Source organism: Drosophila takahashii, chromosome 2L (genome assembly GCF_030179915.1).
Source record: "Drosophila takahashii strain IR98-3 E-12201 chromosome 2L, DtakHiC1v2, whole genome shotgun sequence".
Lineage (NCBI taxonomy): Eukaryota > Metazoa > Arthropoda > Insecta > Diptera > Drosophilidae > Drosophila > Drosophila takahashii.
Genome location: NC_091678.1, coordinates 38771456 through 38790847, shown reverse-complemented (window position 1 = coordinate 38790847; position 19392 = coordinate 38771456). Strand labels below are relative to the sequence as shown.

The following is a 19392-nucleotide window of genomic DNA, read 5'->3' as shown; positions in this document are numbered from 1 at the left end:
TCTTGAAAATATGTTATTTTCCAGAGGAATTTTCCCGGTGGGTTGGCCTAAGGAATTGTCCCCGACATGGGACGCCAAAACTGAAGGGTATGTATCTAATGGCTGTGTGTGTAAAATACGCATTTTTTGGATATATTTATTTTGTGCGTGTGTGTGTACATTAGGGTGGACTTATTTTGTATGAAATTTCTAAGGCCATGCTCTCACCCCTTCATATATAGCCTTTTTGTATTCTTAATCCATTAAAGAAAGAAAAAGTAAAAAATAATTAGTTTTAGGCGGTGCGCAACGGCTTTAAAGCAGCGGTCGGCACACATATTCAGTGACATTTTGCTTTATATTTGTGTGAGTGATTTGCACGAGGCAGCTCATCGATGTGTGTGTGCAGACCGCTGTTCTACAATGTACGTGAGCGACAGAGAATAAGCAGAACAATTCCCTATGCTCATTTAATAGGACTCTGGCGACCGCTGCTTTAAAGTTTATTACGCATATTTCAGATTCATCTAGATGCCGTAGACTTATGCCCTTTCCTCACCTGAGCTGAATGTAGAATTTTGACATTTTTTGGTATATGTTACATTTTTTCATGTGCGTCAAATTAGCGTCGGTGACTTAGCGGCGATTGTGGAACGGTGGAATTTGGAACATGGGGCCAATTTTTAATTTTTGATTTTTTGGCTTCTGGGGGCCAAATTGAACAATATTTAATGCAAATTTGTTTAGAATGAAAATATCTATCGATCTAGATAGGTTGCAAGCCTATCCGACTTCTAGAAGTATATTAAAAATCTATTCTAAAAATCGTGTCCCCACAATTTTTTTTATTGCTCCCCTCACAGAGGTTGTACCAATATGCACGGTAAACATGATTATTGGGCGTTAGTTCAAGCTTCTTGTCAGAAAGTATCATTAAGCTAAAGCCGTCAGTTTTTGAGAAAATCGCCTAACAGTGAATGCACCTCGGATTTTCCCCATACAAAAAAGGGGGGAAACTGTTAAATTGCACAGGGCTCCACTCTCAGACGTTGTACCAACATGCACGGTATATTGGCAGATTGGGGATCGCCTAAAGCAAGTTCAGTGAAAAAATCATAAAGATAAAGCCGTCAGTTTTTGAGAAAATCGCTTTACAGTGGGGGGAGATAAATAGTTAAAAGAAGTGCCGCCAAATTCAAATTTGAACCAGTAAGTTCCAAGACATGAACCACTATGTAAAAAATGTATTCATGACACCAACCATATGGGAAAATATTTCTGTTTCGACGCTAACTCTATTTTCAATTAATTAGACTTTCACAGACGTTGTACCAACATGCACGGTACATCATTGGAAAGGAAATTTATTTTACTAATTAACTATTGTGGTTCGGTTAACGAAAAGCCGTCAGTTTTTGAGAAAAACGCATAGCGCGTTGTCCCCATCTCCTTTGTTCCGAAATTGGAAGCAGAACGACCCTGTTCTACGCTCCCAATAGGAACCAGAACGACCCTGTTCTACGCTCCCAATAGGAACCAGAACGACCCTGTTCTACGCTCCCAAGACTCTTACCACATGGGAAAATATTTATGTTTCGACGCTAACTCTATTTTCAATTAATTAGACTTTCACAGACGTTGTACCAACATGCACGGTACATCATTGGAAAGGAAAATTATTTTACTAATTAACTATTGTGGTTCGGTTAACGAAAAGCCGTCAGTTTTTGAGAAAAACGCATAGCGCGTTGTCGCCATCTCATTTGTTCCAAATTTGTAACTAATAGCCCAGTCCCACAGAGCACGTAACGGGGGAACGGTTGGAATTTTTGAAAGATGTGAAACACATGGTCCCATAGAACCCCTTTCATAATCTACCATCCCCCATCCAAATATAGTAGACGTTAGTAAAAAAATTACAAATATTCTATTGAATTTATTATAATTCCAAGGGGCAAGAATGGATAATTTGGCAATGATTATGACTGTGGTTCAAGAACAAAGCTTGATGTTGCAGCAGCTAATGGTGGCGGTTAAGTCCAAACAGCCAAACAATTCAATTGACGAAGAAGATGAATTGGAGATGGTCAGATGGTTTTCAGCTTTCAAGTCTAAAATGCCAAGAAGAGTGTGGATGAAGGTAAGAAATACCAATTAATAAGGCAGGTTTTATTTTAAGATTCATAGAAGCGGTATGGATCTTTTTGGGAAAAGGATGTTCCCGAAAACAGCGACTCATTTTTTAAGGAGAGCTTTCGGATGGAGAAGGCAACCTTTTTATTTTTGGTGGGTCGACTAGAAGTTTTGCGAAAGAGGAATACCAACTGGCGAGACGCGATTCCTCTTGAAAAGCGGATTGCTATTGCCTTGTATACTTTAGGTTCCTCTGCGGAGTATCGGGCTGTTGCAAGGCTTTTTGGAGTTGCACACAACACTGTCTGCAAAATACTCCATGAATTTTGTCGGGCAGTCATCGCGGAGTTTGCAAGCGAATTTATGACTCCCAATTACCTTACACCTGAAAAGGTGGAGGAGTGCGTTAAGGGTTTTGAAGAAATTGGGTTTCCTCAATGTATCGGTGCAATTGGTAAGAAATAAATTCTAACTTATCTACTTAATACAAAATATGTGTTAAAAAACGATATATTTTAAGATGGGTGCCACATCGAAATAAAACCGCCAGCAGCAGAAGCAGTCGACTATCACAACTACAAAGGCTGGTACTCAACGGTACTATTTGCTCTCGTAGACTACAGGCAAGTTACCTTCACTTAAGTATCTTATAAATATTTTAAATATTTTTAATTTATTACAGATATAGATTTAGCTATGTGAATATCGGCTCTGCAGGGCGATGCAACGATTCCACGATTTTTCAAAAGTCTAGCCTGGCAAGGAAAATTGCTACAACCCCGATCCTTCGAGAAAAATCTCGGAACATCTGTGGCGTACAAGTTCCCATTGTTCTTATTGGAGACTCGGCTTTTCGATTTTCCCAAACTCTGATGAAGCCATACCCATTTTCCACGACCGCGTCTGCAGAACAGCGATGTTTTAATTATAATTTGTCGAAGGCTAGACGAGTTGTAGAAAACGCATTTGGGCACCTGAAGGCGAGGTTTCGCTTCATAGGGAAAGGACTTGATAGCCAATACAAGAAGAACAATGCGGTTATTTTAGCTTGTTGCATATTGCACAACATTCTGAATGAGCACAACAGCGCTATAAATGAAAACTGGAATCTGACAAGCACCAACTTAAGAGAGCAGCCAAGTCAAATTAATATGTCCGCAGATTTCAACCATCCAGCTGAACAAATAAGATCAGCTATTGCAAATTACTGTTTAAACAGAAACCAATAAAATATTCAGACATAAATTTATGCTTCCATTTAATTAAAATAATTTATTTCATTACTTAAAAAATTTTTAAATACAATTTTATTTTGATTCTCTCAAGAACTTAAGTAGTTCGGATTGGAATTTTTCCTGGCTTTTTGCAACTCGTTCAAGGATTGCGGTTTGGTTTTTTTGATGCTCGTCGTAGGACTTCTGCTGCTCCCTTGTGAGCTCTAGTCTGTCCCGAGCGACCTCTACAAGCTCGGCAAGATGGTCTTGCTTTGCCCGCTTTGCAGAAGAGGCACCGCTGGCAGAGATTACAGATATTTCTGATGTGGTGGTAGAGATCCCACGAGCGCTACAGCTTGGCGATTCGGAATTCTCGGGGTTTAGTTCAATGGTCTCCTCTAAGTATTCCTCAACATCTGCAATGAACACAGTTTATTTAATTAATAAATAAAAAAGCAAATAAATATATTAATCTGCTAACATACTCTCGTTGTCCAAAGTATTCGCCTCCATGCTGTGTATGCGAAACGGGCCGAGAAATGAGTGCACCTTGTCGAAATGCTGCCAGGAAGAAGGAGTTCCGCCGCTTGGACCTATTTTATTTTTTTCTAATCTTCAAAGTGAAAAGGATATTATATTTCATTGTTGCCAATATTTGCAAAGTAATTTTACTTATTACCTGTACTTCTTGGTCATATTTTCAAGCTTGGTCCTGACATCTCGGAAAGAAATATTGAACCCAGCCTCTTTCATGGATTGGGCCATCTCCAAGTATATATGCGAGTTTTTTCTAGGACCGCGCAATTCAGCAATGCTGTCCTGCCACAAATCAACCAGGAGACATTCCATGTTTGTGGTCCACTTTAACCTTCCCGTGGTAGTTCTTTCTGTGTTGGCTACAAGTATTATTACACATAAATATTATCAAAATAATATTGACCTACCAGCTTCTGCTTCCATTTTCCTGATTTTTCGTCGTTATTTTTTTTTTCACTGACAGTGTCAAAATTTGGAAAACTATCGGCTTAATATCGCCTAGGAACGGTTGGATTTGGAACGATAGTTGTGGATGGGGGAATAACTGGAATAATTTTTGAATAGAAAATTCCTTTGGAACATCCGTCAAAGAGATGGGGGAAGGTGGATGGTGCTCTGTGGGAATGGGGTATAAGAACACATTATATCGATATTTTATATCGATACTTTGATAAAAGCAAGCTGAAAGTGTGGCATCACTCCCGATTCGCGGGAACTTTACTTCAACTTTCATTCAACGGAACCAAGCACCAAACTTAAGCATGAAATCGCGTGTGGCCTTAATTAAATGCGTAAGTATTAAAAACCTATTAATCCCTATTAATTATAGTTTAATAACATACTTATTTTACTTTCAGAACATTGTCAACTTCGTCGTAGGCGATGACGAGGGGGCTCCCCCCCCCCCAAAACAACGCCAACGCGAAGAAGAACCAAACGAACCGTCAAACCGAGACCAGGTGCGCGAGCGCCGCCAAGAGCCAAACGAACGGTCAAACCGAGACCAGGTGCGTGTTATTAAACTATAATTAATAGGGATTAATAGGTTTTTAATACTTACGCATTTAATTAAGGCCACACGCGATTTCATGCTTAAGTTTGGTGCTTGGTTCCGTTGAATGAAAGTTGAAGTAAAGTTCCCGCGAATCGGGAGTGATGCCACACTTTCAGCTTGCTTTTATCAAAGTATCGATATAAAATATCGATATAATGTGTTCTTAGTTACAAATTTGGAACAAATGAGATGGCGACAACGCGCTATGCGTTTTTCTCAAAAACTGACGGCTTTTCGTTAACCGAGCCACAATAGTTAATTAGTAAAATAATTTTCCTTTCCAATGATGTACCGTGCATGTTGGTACAACGTCTGTGAAAGTCTAATTAATTGAAAATAGAGTTAGCGTCGAAACATAAATATTTTCCCATGTGGTAAGAGTCTTGGGAGCGTAGAACAGGGTCGTTCTGGTTCCTATTGGGAGCGTAGAACAGGGTCGTTCTGGTTCCTATTGGGAGCGTAGAACAGGGTCGTTCTGCTTCCAATTTCGGAACAAAGGAGATGGGGACAACGCGCTATGCGTTTTTCTCAAAAACTGACGGCTTTTCGTTAACCGAACCACAATAGTTAATTAGTAAAATAAATTTCCTTTCCAATGATGTACCGTGCATGTTGGTACAACGTCTGTGAAAGTCTAATTAATTGAAAATAGAGTTAGCGTCGAAACAGAAATATTTTCCCATATGGTTGGTGTCATGAATACATTTTTTACATAGTGGTTCATGTCTTGGAACTTACTGGTTCAAATTTGAATTTGGCGGCACTTCTTTTAACTATTTATCTCCCCCCACTGTAAAGCGATTTTCTCAAAAACTGACGGCTTTATCTTTATGATTTTTTCACTGAACTTGCTTTAGGCGATCCCCAATCTGCCAATATACCGTGCATGTTGGTACAACGTCTGAGAGTGGAGCCCTGTGCAATTTAACAGTTTCCCCCCTTTTTTGTATGGGGAAAATCCGAGGTGCATTCACTGTTAGGCGATTTTCTCAAAAACTGACGGCTTTAGCTTAATGATACTTTCTGACAAGAAGCTTGAACTAACGCCCAATAATCATGTTTACCGTGCATATTGGTACAACCTCTGTGAGGGGAGCAATAAAAAAAATTGTGGGGACACGATTTTTAGAATAGATTTTTAATATACTTCTAGAAGTCGGATAGGCTTGCAACCTATCTAGATCGATAGATATTTTCATTCTAAACAAATTTGCATTAAATATTGTTCAATTTGGCCCCCAGAAGCCAAAAAATCGAAAATTAAAAATTGGCCCCATGTTCCAAATTCCACCGTTCCACAATCGCCGCTAAGTCACCGACGCTAATTTGACGCACATCAAAAGTGGGATACTTTTAGGGTCTTTGGTATTTCGGAGTATTTTTTTGTATATTTCAGTATATTTTGTATTTATTTCCTATCGTTGAAGGAGCATCCCTAGTCAAATGAACAACACAAACAACAAACACTAGATGTCATTACTCGATATTTGGAGTTAACCAAGTGGAAACACTTTTTTGGAGTAATCGGGTTATTGGCTCACTCGATAGGTTACCCCACACAGTGTGACTAGACTATTAAAATCTGACAAGAAATGGAATGGGGTAAATTCCTAGTCTTAAACTTAATTTTTAGCGAAACTTTAAGGCCATTGCGCACCGCCTAAACGATGAAATAAAATTTTTCTGTTTTCGCATAAATTTATTGGACACAGAAACCTACCATTTAAGATGCTGAGCTCAGTTGACCTTACAGAAGTCCACCCTAGTGTACATAGCAGAGCAAATCATTGTTTGTTTTTTTTTTTTACAAATTCAAAGTTTGTCGATAACTAAACATTTGAAAACTAATAAATAGTTTGCTGATCGGGCTTTTGCATTTAAAAAAACAGAAGCAATTTTAAGGAAAATTTCGACTGTAAAATTCAGCTTAATGGGATTTCTGTAAGGTCTACCGATATTTTAAAATTTAACGTTTACTTAAGATTTGCGATATAATCGATTTTTTTTGGCTGTGGTATTTTCATTTTCCTCTTGCGCGGTCACACTTAAATTGCGACAGCAGGACATACATATGAACATACATACATGCGCCAGCAGAACATACATACAAACATATGGGGACGCGTGACGTCACATCAGGTTAGCCAAATTTGAAAATATTGGGGACTTGGTTAGGGATGCTGAATCTGCAAGAAATTTAAATGCAGTTATTTGCGGGTATGCCATAAGATTATGAACATCACATTTTTAAACCGTTTTAACAACATTTATAACAGAGAAATGGCAAAAGAAAGAATTAAAAAAAAAACAAATCGAATTTTGGGGCACTTTGGGGTCGTTTTTTGTTTTAAAAAGTACCCCTTACACGGCTCCTAATTATTTTAGTAATTACTGTGATTTTTCTAGATTTTTAGGTCAATCCGTTCTGGGTGGAATTTGCTACTGACCGTTTTTTAATCAAGACAAATATTGATATAGATTAGTCTAATAGTACAATTATAATCAATACAATATTACCAGAAGAAGATAAATTACAACAACAAACTTTTGAAACACAGGGCGGCAACACTACTACTATTTTGGCCGCAGCTGTATACTTTCTCCATTAAAAAAAACCCAAAAATTATTCTAAGTATGGGGTTTGAAAGATACAGTGTGTATCTATTAAAATACTTTAACATCAAAACAAACCATGAATACGTTTGCCTCTGATACCTCCGGAAAGTTGGAAATTTCAGCATTTTTCGAACTTTGAGGTCTCTGTGCTAAGAATCCTTGCTTCGGGAAACTTTTACGAAATTCTCCCCTAAATATTTTCTGAAAGTTTCGAGTACTTTTGGTGTGAGTTTTATAGACTTTTAAAAGTGCCCCAACTTACAGACCACTTTTTGAAAATGTCGTTTGTGGCAACCAGCATCACGATGTTAATCGAGGACGGTCACACGGAAGAGAGAAGCGCTCTCCTTACGCCTACTCCATCTCCTCCTGTTCATATATGTAAATGAGTTTAGTTCGGTTTTGGCACTCGACGCAATCAGAGCGAGAATAAAGAACATTTAAAAAGCACAATTCACTTGCAAGTTTTATGGGACTGGTGAAGTGTTACATCGTTTTTTGGCACTCTTAAAAAAAATATTTTTTAGTTTTCCCTAGGGAAAAAAAATATTTTTTCCCTCAAGGCCTCTTTACAGTTCAGATGGAGTGTGACAGGGAATCGAATTTTTCATACAAATTTCAAAGTCTGAGATGGAATTCATTCCATTTTCTTTTTCATTTTTCATTTCGAGTTTACACTTCAACGGGAATTTGGTCAAGACTCTAAGAAAAGCTTCATGTGTTTAACATAGATTTAAACAATTTTGAATAGAAGCCCTTGTAAAATTTAACATATGCTCGACAGTAACAGAACTTTGATCTATTAATATCATTTTATTTGACTCGATTGGAATACGTGTGTGAGTACATATTCCATAGGAGTTTATATAAAATGAATGTAGTTCATTTCGTTTGTTGTCAAAGTGATTGTGGTTCCAAAAAATGTCTGGAGCTCGAAAAAATAAAAACAATGCAACCCAAAAGGGAAAGAGGATTCTATCGTAAGGACCATGTGCACTGACTGGTTCATAGGATTCCATGGAACCCCCTCATTCAAAAAGCGGTCCCTTTAATAGCCCATGGGTGGAAACACTGCTTATAAAAAGAAGATGAAGAAAACCACAGATCCTGTGGATGATACAAACAGGAAATTTTCTGAAGTCAGCCAATAAACTTATCACTGGTGCAGCAAAATAAATATATTGTAAAATTAGAATTGGTCTTCGATTTTTTTCAGTGGCAGGATGGTTTAACAGACAAAGGTTCTGCCATGGCACAGACCATGGGAATATAATTTGTTTCTGATCATCTTACAATATATGGATGCAGCTATGTAATATTATTTGTAATTATTAGGACTTTAAAACCGCTAGAGCGTACGACTCAATATAAATAAAGAATTAGTGAAAGCCATTGATGCGCTTAGAATAGATACAAAAAAAGCTTATATCCATTGTAAAAGCAGGCACAATATTTATACCCTTGCAGAGGGTGTCACTATGGACGGCAGTCCATGTAGTGACGAAGCGCACCAGGAGAGTGTGCGAAGGCGACTACTATTATATAGCCGCAAAATTGAAAATCTGCTGTGATAGTCCGATCGTAATGAGTAATACATCAATCGAAAGGTATTGCAAAAACTTAACGGATTGCATACCAAGACTTAAAGAAAATCAATTGGCTTGGGAGAGAGAGCGATGAAAGTGAAAAAGTGCAAATTTCGAAATTTGGAGCTGTTGGGGCCGGTGGGGATAAATGCCCCCTCGCAATGTTTTAGTTGTGTTCCCATTGAAAATACCCGACGAGTGAGGGGTCTTCCCAAAATGAAAATTTAATTCTGTTTGTCAGTTTGTCAGTTTGTCCAAAACATGTTTTTTAAGTTTTGAAAATTTGATATGACGTTCATCACATCGATATAAAAAATTTTTGTTCTACCACTTTTGGAAAAACTCGCTAGTTTAGCGGGAAAACAGCTATAAATAGCTAAAATTCGGAATACCGTAACTTCTTTACTACTAAAGCTACAGACTTGTGCTGCATCTCGTTTGAAAGGTATTTTTAAATGTTATAAACGCCTTGTAATAGTTAGTGTAATAGTTAAAAAGATATAAACAAAGGACAATTTTTTAAAACTTTTTTTTTAGCTTTTTCTTATTTTTCTCAAAAACGGCTCTAACGATTTTCTTTAAACTGTATAGCTCTTGAGATTCCTTAAACCTTGGTATATAACACATTACTGTAAAAAGTCACGTTTAAAAGTTATTTTTATACGCAAATAGCAACTTTTGCAAGCTCGAACTACTAACGCTCCCTGAGTATTGAATTTTGTGTGAGGGTATCCAAACTGTATTTTAGGGTCATGGAATTAGTAAATTTGCACTTAAGAGTTCCATATAGGAATCTTTTGTTCTACGACTTTTGGAAAAAGCCGCTACTTTAGCGTCAAAAAGCTAAAAATAGCTACATGTCAGTAGGGTGGATTTGTATGTTCTGGCTCACTTTCGCTTTTTTCTGGGTTTGTTCTGGCTCACTTGGGTCGGCCGGCCGGCGCTTATCTGGTTGGGGCGGAAGTTGCTCGAGCGAGGCTGGGTGTTATCGCGTTCACTCCCCCGCCCTCTCCCCGCCCTCTCCCCGCCCTCTCCTCAGCCTCTCCTCAGCCTCTCCTGTCGTTCTACTCCCAGCCCCCCCCGGAGCTACCTAAAGCAGTACGGACACGAGACGGAGGATGGGTGCCCGGAGTGCGGTAGCGGGATTGCGGAGGACGCTCAGCACGTCCTGTTTGAGTGCCACCGGTTCAACCACGAGCGCCAAGTGCTGGAGGAGATAGCCGGGGCAAGAGTCCAACCTGAAACCCTCGTTCCCCTGATGATAGGGAACCAAAGGACGTGGGAGGCAGCAGCAGCATTCGCAGCAAGCGTTCTGCGGACGCTGCGATCGCTGGAGAGGGAAAGGAGAGGAGCAGCGGGTTAGGTGGCCATTTTTCGCGCGAAGCAATGCCTTGCGGCGGTACCGTGCGAAGTCGCCCCTAATCACGCATAGTCAATATTGTTAGTTTATATAATCATTGTTGTTGTTAATAAAGGAAAACAAAAAAAAAAAAAAACACACACAAACACACACATATACACACACACACATAATTACTTATTACTTATTTTAAATAGTTTTTAAACGGAAATTGTTATCTCAAAAAAAAACTCTAATATGTATTAGAAAATCATTTTTATCGCAAACTTCGTTAGATTTTTCGGTTGGCGGACTGGTATAAATATGGGGTGTATAGTCCTAGAGTAATTCAGAAAGCAAAAATCAAACACGGAGTAAGAAGTCGCTTACACTGTTTGAAAATCCCAGATCATGATCAACTTCACTTCCAGAATGGAGAACTTCACGGCCCAATGGAATGAACTTGGTGCTGTTTCGCTCCCACCAATTAAAAGTGTTAAGGCGCTCCCCTTCGACGTACCAATCCCGATCACTAATGCCGAAGTGAAGTTCACGCGCTTCGGACCCAAAATAATGCTGACATGCGACGATTTTGTGGTGTTCTTGCCAGAACGCTTTAGCACGCTGCCATCGAAAGCCGTGGAGCACATGGCCACAGGGAACTTCAAGTTTGTTAAGCAGAAAACTGTAAGAGACAATTATACCTTAAATTTTTATAACGAAGACGAAAAAGAAAACTAAAAATAAAGTTTCTTAAAAGTTAAAACAAAAAACAAAAAAAATGTCTAATGTTTTACAGAACAATAATAATCCTGGGTCTAGTAACAATCCTAACGCTGATGAAATCCGATATTGTGATGTCTGTAATTTAAATGTTGCTAAAATTAGTTGGTCACATCACTTCCGCACCAACTTGCATAAGCAATTATCTAGCGCACAAATAAGTGATAACTTGCGGTGTATAAGAAGCGCATTTCGAAATCGTATTGAAACTTATATAATCTCAAATAATAATAAAGAATGTCTGGATATCAACTTATTTCAACAAGCAATCAAAGAACAAGTGATCACTCTACTTCAAGAAGCTCAACAAAAACACGTTAATATCAAATTTAATTTCGAACAATTCTGTAATTATGTATTGATTAAAGAGAGTCAAGATCATTGTGAAATAAATCTCAAATCATTTCAAACAAAAATGCAAGTCTTAAATCCATCGACGAGTCGCACTGAAAATCTAAATGAAATAATCAATAAGTTAAATGACTATATAAAAAGTGAAATGAGTGAGTTTCAAGAACGAGACAGTGGTTGGTCCCTAATTGAAATAGCACATTTAGAAGTAAATATAAATAAATATCAACTCATAAAAGGCTCGAATTACATTGGCTTACCGAGAGAAATACTAAACAGGAAAGCCTGCATCAATGTGAAAAATACAGACGAATATTGTTTTAAATGGGCCTTAATATCAGCTTTTATAAAACTTCGCAAAAACAATAGTCGACCAAATCAATATAAACGTAAAGGCATTTACAACATTCACGCAGATATAATAAATATAAATAATAAATCGTTTAACTTTAGTGGGCTAAAATTTCCCACACCGGTCGACAGCATAAAAATTTTTGAAGAAAATAAATTTAGTGATAGATAGGGGATTTAAGTATATAAGATTTGCTTTGTTTTTGTTCTTTAAACTAATTTTTACTGCTGAGTTTGCGACCCTAAAATGTTATTATATAAACAATGACGGCTAACACAGAAGGTTCCATTGTTGGTAGCATGATAAAAATACTAAGTAATTATAAAAGGGGTCTTAAAATTGTTCACATAAATGCACAGAGCCTGTTTAAGAAAATCGATGAGTTCAGGTTACTTTTTGTTCAATCTAATGTTGATGTGATATGTGTATCTGAGACCTGGTTTACGTCTCATTTGTCTGATTTGCTGATCGAGTGTGATGGTTATGTTTTGTTTCGTTCTGACCGTGTAGGCCACGCTGGTGGTGTCGCTATATTTGTTAAGTGTACACTAAATTGTAGGGTTAAATGTAAACAACCAAGAGACAGTGAAATTGAGTATATTTTTCTGGAAATATCGAACAAATTTATGAGAAATAAAGTTCTGGTTGGTTGTATATACCGTCCAAATCGCACAATAGACTTTGATCCTTTGATGGAGACTATAAGCGAGTTGTCTGCTGCATACGAAGACATTATTCTTGCCGGAGATTTTAACAGCAATATTTTATGCGAAAACCATTTAATAGATAACTTTGAGACGTTGGGTCTGTACGCTGTTAATAAATCTACGCCAACACACTTTAGTAACTTCTGTGATACTTTACTTGACCTTTTTTTTATTAATGACACTAGAAAGATTTTACATTATGACCAGATCTCTGCACCAGCTTTTTCTAAGCATGATCTCATTTTTTTAACCTGTGATATTACCCTTGACTATGCTGAGAAATCGTTTAGTTATAGAGATTATAAGAATATTAATTACATGGAACTTCAACGTGAATATACTGCTTGTAATTGGTGTCCTATATATCAATGTCCAAGTGTCGAGTGTCAATTAAATGTCTTAAATAATAACATACAGTATATTTTTAACAAATGCGTACCGATCAGGTCTAAAATAATCAAGCCTAGACAAAATCCCTGGTTTACTAATGAAATCAAGCAGCAACTTTATTTGCGGGATGTGGCGTATTTTAAATGGAAGCGATACAGAACCCAACATTACAGTATGCAGTACCGGGAGGCAAGATCGCGAGTCACAAAAATGATTAAGGATGCTAAGTGTGAACATTTTAATTCGAAATTTGAAAACAATCCATCAATAAAAAAAACATGGAAGGACATAAACAACTTAGGAATAGGGAAGTGTAGGCTAAGTGCTGATCACAATGTTGATGTCGAGGAACTCTGTCGTACGTTTACTCAGCTCGATGTACCTGAAGCCACTTTCAACCAGTACCTGAATAATACTACTTACTGTGATAATAGTTTTAGCTTTGTGTGCGTCGATCAAGGTGATGTTTTAGACGGTATTCTCAAAATTAAGTCAAGTGCTGAAGGTTTAGACAATGTTAACCCAAAATTCCTAAAAATTATGTTACCTTTACTCCTCCCACATATTACCAAGATTTTTAACACTGCGATTACGACCTCCACTTTTCCTTCAACATGGAAAAAAGCCAAGATAATTCCAGTACTAAAAGCAAATAAAGAGTATAGGCCTATTTCTATCCTACCATTTTTAGCAAAGGTTCTTAAAAATTTAATGTCACTACAAATTCAAAATTTTCTAGAAAAAAACTCGTTATTATCAGAAAAACAATCTGGTTTCAGAAAAAAGAGAAGCTGTGTAAGTGCAATAACGAATATCGTTGAAGACATACGTAAACAACTTGACAATAATTATGTGACTTTTTTAACCCTTCTGGACCACAGCAAAGCATTTGACTCTGTAAACCACGGTATTTTAATTACAAAACTAAAGAGTCTTTTTAACTTTTCAAGTACTGCACTTCGCCTTATAGAATCATATCTTGATGGGAGGATGCAGGCAGTTGTTGCGGGAAGTCAGATCTCTAGCTTCAGCCTACTTACTCGTGGAGTTCCCCAAGGATCTGTCCTGGGACCATTATTGTTTTCTATGTACGTGAATGATTTACCTAGTCTTTTGTCCGATTGTGAAGTTTACCTGTATGCAGATGATGTACAAATCTATGTTAGTAGTCCAATTAATCAGTTAAATGTTTGTGTTAGATCTAGTAATAAAATGCTTCAAGTAATTGAAAAATGGGCGAGCGAAAATGGCTTGAGTATAAACCCAAAAAAATCCAAGTGTGTAGTGATCGCTAAGAGACCAATCGATACCACAAGTATTCAAAACTTAGTAATCAACAACATGCCGATACAATTTGAGGAGTACGCACATAATTTAGGTATTACGTTCAGCAACACACTTAGCTGGAGTAAACACATATCGAAGGCTAGAGGTCGAACCTACGGCTTATTGCGCCAGCTTACATACTCCAAAACATTCCTACCATTTCAAATAAGGCTGTTAGTAGCTAAAGTGATTCTTGTTCCAACACTATTTTATGGCGTGGAAGTTTTTGGACACTGCGATACCCGTGATATGCAAAACTACCAGCTTTTGCCTTAAACTCTATCATCAGATATGTTTTTAATTTGAACCGCCTTGACCATGTATCACACTTGACTAATAAAATTCTGGACCTGAACTTGATCTCATGGATTAACTATAGGACTCTAATATATTTCCATAAAATTGTGATAACCCAAGAACCTTCATATTTGTATAACAAACTTATATCAGCTACATCAACTAGAACTAATAACTTCATATGCCCGAGATATAATACGCTATGCTCGAATAGGCAGTTTTACGTAAATGCTATCCGTTTGTGGAACAGTCTACCACATAATTATAAAACGATTAGGAGCGCAACTCAGTTTAAATCTAAAATTAAGGAACATTTCAAGTAAAATAGAAACAAAAACAAATCGTAAAATTAAACTAAAGTCAAAATAATAATAATTATCATAAAATATTTATCAATCCCCACGTAATAATAATAATAATAATGAAAAATTGTTAGTAATAAGTATTAGCTTTAAGTCTTTTTTGTTCAAATAAGCTTTTCCAATTCAATGTGACTAGTGCTACAAATATAAGTGTAAACTTGCTGTGCTAGGATAATAATAATAATAAATAAATAAATAATCCTGAACTTAGTATAACTGTGTTGGGTGTAAACAGCGATGGAAAGACAATCATCGGTCCATATTATTTAACTAATAATAAAACTAGCAACGTTACACACACTATATACCTATTACTTCTCGAGAAGGATGATAAATATCACTATGTTTGGATTAAAAATATTTCCAAGTAAGTATTAAAGTATAAACTTAATAAAATTTTATTATAACTATTTCTTTGATTTTCCATTAGATTACTTCGCAAAAAAATAACGAAAAGTACTAAGAAGATTTCTCTATGCAATGGCTGTTTTCAACATTTCGATGATGACGATAAACTGGAACGACATACTATGGAGTGTAATAGAATTATAACTGAGATGCCCTCAAATGATATGACGGTTTTAAGATTTAAGAATTTTAAAAATCAATTAGAAGTTCCTTTTGTAGCATATGCTGACTTTGAGTGTATTTTAGAAGGGATGAACTTGAAAACTTCAGATAACATAAATCTAATTCAGAAGCATATACCGTATGCATATAGTTATTATATAAAGTGTTCATTTGACGATAGTTTGGATATATATAGAATATATCATGGTGAAGATTGTGCAGCACATTTTGTTGAGAGTATATATAAAGATTGTTTAATGCTATATCAAAATCACTTAAATGTAACTATATCGTTATATCCGCTATCAATGGAGCAACAAAGAATAATTGACTTAGAACAAAATTGTAGTATATGTGGTAATTTATTCACTAATCAATCTAAAAGAGTTGTAGATCATTGTCACTTAACAGGAAAATTTAGAGGTGTAGCGCATAATAATTGTAATTTAAACTTTAAAATAGCAAAAATTTTTCCCAATATTTTTCCATAATCTCTCGGCCTACGATGCGCATTTATTTGTGAAAGAGTTAATGAAAATTCCTGGTGAAATTTCTATAATTCCGCTAAACAAAGAGTTTTATATATCTATCTCAAAGAAAATTTTTATAAATTCGAAGGAAAGGTTAGAACTTCGATTTTTAGATTCATTTAGATTTATGTCTTCCAGTTTAGACAGCTTAGCCAGTTATTTAAAAGAAGAAAATCTAACCACAATAAAATCCTTTTTTACAGACTCGAACAAATTTCAAATGGTTAAACGTAAAGGTATATTTCCGTATAGCTATTTAAATTCAGTTGAACGCTTGTCAGATACACAATTACCGTCACGCGAAAATTTTTATAATCAATTAACTGATAGACACTGTTCTGAAGAGAGTTATCAGCACGCACAAAACGTTTGGAATACCTTTGAGTGCACAAATTTATTAGATTATTTATTGTTATATTTGAAGATAGATGTGCTGTTGCTATGCGATGTATTTGAGAATTTTAGAAAAGTATGTCAAAAAATCTATAATTTAGATCCTTGTCAATATTATACAACTCCTGGTCTGTCGTGGGATGCTATGTTGAAGACAACTAAGATTGAATTAGAACTACTCACAGATATTGATATGTATAATTTTATAATGAATGGTATTAGAGGAGGTCTTGTTCAATGTAGTAAACGGCATTCTATTGCAAATAACAAATATTTAAAAAACGAATACGACTGTGAGAAAGAGTCAAATTATATTATATACTTAGATGTTAATAATTTATATGGATATGCTATGTCGCAAGCTATTCCGTATAAAAATTTTAAATGGTTAGAAAAAACAGAAGACGGAAATTTTGAAAATTTTGATTTAAACACATGCGTTGATGATCAACCAATTGGTTATATTTTAGAGGTAGATTTAGAATACAGTGAAAACTTACACAGCCAGCACAATGATTTACCATTTTGCCCACAAAACAAAAAGAATGAAAATATGCTACAACCAAAATTGATTGCAGACTTGACAAACAAATATAATTATATAATTCACTATAGAAATTTACAGCAATGTCTTCGACATGGGTTGATTTTAAAGAAAATTCATCGAATATTACAATTTGATCAATCTGCTTGGCTTCAAAAATATATTGATTGCAATAATCATCACAGAACATTGGCGGTTAATGATTTTGAAAAGAATTTTTTCAAACTGCTAAACAATGCAGTCTATGGTAAGACTATGGAGAATGTTGATAAGAGAAAAGAAATTAAATTAGTATCCAGTTGGGAGAGTAATGGTAAAAGATTGGGAGCTAGGGCACTTATCTCAAAATTTAATTTTAAGAATATAATACAATTTAACAATAATTTGTTCGCAATTCAATTGAAAAAAGCGCATGTTATCTATGATAAGCCTGTCTATATTGGCTTTACCGTTCTAGAGCTATCCAAATTTAAAATGTATAATTTTCACTATGACTATATGAAGCCTAAATATCAGGACAATATCAATTTAATGTATATGGATACTGATTCTTTTATCTATGATATTAAGACCATAGATTTTTATGATGACATTCGTTTAGAAATTGATGAGCATTTCGATACTTCAGAATATGATAAAGATAATGTTTTTAATTTACCATTGATAAACAAAAAAAAATTAGGTATGATGAAAGATGAGTGCAAGGGAGATATAATTAAAGAATTTATTGGACTCAGAGCTAAAATGTATTCAATACAAATCTCTAAAATAAATAAAGATGAAACAACGGAGATCAAAAAAATTAAAGGAGTAAAGGCGAGTGTAACGTCTAAATTAACTATTAACGATTTTCGAGATTGTTTGTATAAAAAAATAAAGCAAGTTGGAACAATGTACTTATTTAAATCTAAATTACATCAAATTTATACACAAGAGTATACAACAGTCACCTTAAACTATTTAGATGATAAGCGCTATGTAAAAGAGAATAATATAGACACCCTTGCATGGGGGCATAAAGACATAGACCACTTAGTTAAACCAAAAATAAAAATATTATATTTTCTTTTTTTTGATATATATTACATTTTATTTTTTCGAAATAAAAATTTTAAACATAAATGACCACAGTTATATGTATTGAATTTTTGATCATTTCTATAATTATATTCAATGGGTGGTTTTAAATAATTTACAATTTCAATGGGCGGTTGCAAATCACCAAAACTATCATAGTATTCTTTATAATTTCTCTTCTTGAAATATGCTACCCAATGCGTGCCACTACCGCTTTCGTTATCTAAATTTATTATCCCACATTCGTTGGTCAATGGTTTCTTGGGGAGACGATCACGCATAAAAACACCACGAAAGTGTTGAAAATGTTTTTTACCAAAATCAATTAAATCAATATCGGTAAGTGCTTGTTTGGGTAGCATATCTATTAGTTTTTTGGTGAATAGGGCTTATAAAATAGTCCATAGCCTTTCTTGTATGGTTTGAGGAAAAGTCCTTTTCCCATCGCAATTGATTCCATGTAGCGGTTATGACGTGTCGCTTCGGCTAATGGTTCTTTACCATTTTTGACATCGTTTATTGCCTTGACAACAGCAGATCCACCACTAGCAAGACCACCAAGTGCAGTCAATATTGGTATTAATGGTAGGAATCCACCAATTTTTGGTAATGGTATCACCCTCGGAATATTTTTTCGTCGTTGACCACGAAGAAAACTTGGTGGGATTGATTGTTGTGATATCTGAATTGCTTCATCGATACTCGTAGGATTTCTTCGTTTCAAAATTTGTTTAGTTTGACTCACAATGCTTGCGAATGATTTTTTTTTTGCTTGCCTACGACGTCGACGTTGTTTTTTATTACCACCTGATTTCCTCTTACGTTGACGTCGACGACGAGATTTGTTTTTAGTCATACCTAGACCGAATTTAACTTTTGTTTTCATAGCGTTTGTCACAAACCAAGCAGCAGAGCGTTCTTTTAGACCGCTATCTTTTGCTTTAAAACGTTCCCACGCTCTATCAGCTAATATATCATCAGCCTGATGACGATTTTTCAAGTCTTTGAATTGTGAATATGCAATATCGTGCTCTCGACACGCTGCATCTAGCGGATTAATCCCTTTGTTTCCACGTTTCTAACGTTCTACAAGTTTTGTGCCTGATCCACAAAATTGATATCCGGGTAAATGAAGTTCAATTGGAAGATTGGTAATCAAGTTGTTGACGAACCCACTACCAATTCGATACTGATTCGAATTTAATTTATGTTTATAATTTATACGCATTATTTATTGTTTTATTTGAATTAA

The 19392-nt window shown here is 35.8% G+C and overlaps 2 protein-coding genes across 4 annotated transcripts in view; one reads left to right on the top strand and one right to left on the bottom strand.

Moving 5' to 3' along the window:
- The first annotated feature begins 1765 nt into the window (after positions 1–1765).
- On the top strand, positions 1766–3368 carry LOC123002893 (putative nuclease HARBI1). Its single transcript, XM_070211692.1, has 4 exons — positions 1766–2119; positions 2167–2566; positions 2633–2735; positions 2795–3368. Exons 1-4 carry the CDS (start codon positions 1940–1942, stop codon positions 3339–3341), a joined length of 1230 nt encoding a protein of 409 aa, XP_070067793.1. The 5' UTR covers positions 1766–1939; the 3' UTR covers positions 3342–3368.
- Positions 3368–19392, bottom strand: part of LOC138911797 (uncharacterized) — a 37650-nt gene continuing 21625 nt past the window's right edge. The window contains exons 1-4 of one of the 3 annotated variants that reach the window (XM_070211693.1): positions 4271–4492; positions 4006–4222; positions 3812–3939; positions 3368–3742 (exon numbers count right to left, since the gene is read on the bottom strand). In XM_070211693.1, the coding sequence (XP_070067794.1) occupies positions 3420–3742; positions 3812–3939; positions 4006–4222; positions 4271–4286 (684 nt within the window). In that variant the 5' untranslated portion in view covers positions 4287–4492 and the 3' untranslated portion in view covers positions 3368–3419. Of the gene's footprint in view, positions 3743–3811; positions 3940–4005; positions 4223–4270; positions 4493–10848; positions 11144–19392 lie in introns of those variants that run through there. The other 2 variants (XM_070211694.1, XR_011417630.1) reach the window with 2 other exon arrangements.

Excerpts from the sequence above, each read along its gene's own strand:
- LOC123002893 (XM_070211692.1), top strand. The coding sequence starts at position 1,940 with ATGGATAATTTGGCAATGATTATGACTGTGGTTCAAGAACAAAGCTTG. Across the intron at positions 2,567-2,632 it reads TCAATGTATCGGTGCAATTG|ATGGGTGCCACATCGAAATA; the intron begins GTAAGAAATAAA and ends ATATATTTTAAG. Across the intron at positions 2,736-2,794 it reads TTTGCTCTCGTAGACTACAG|ATATAGATTTAGCTATGTGA; the intron begins GCAAGTTACCTT and ends AATTTATTACAG.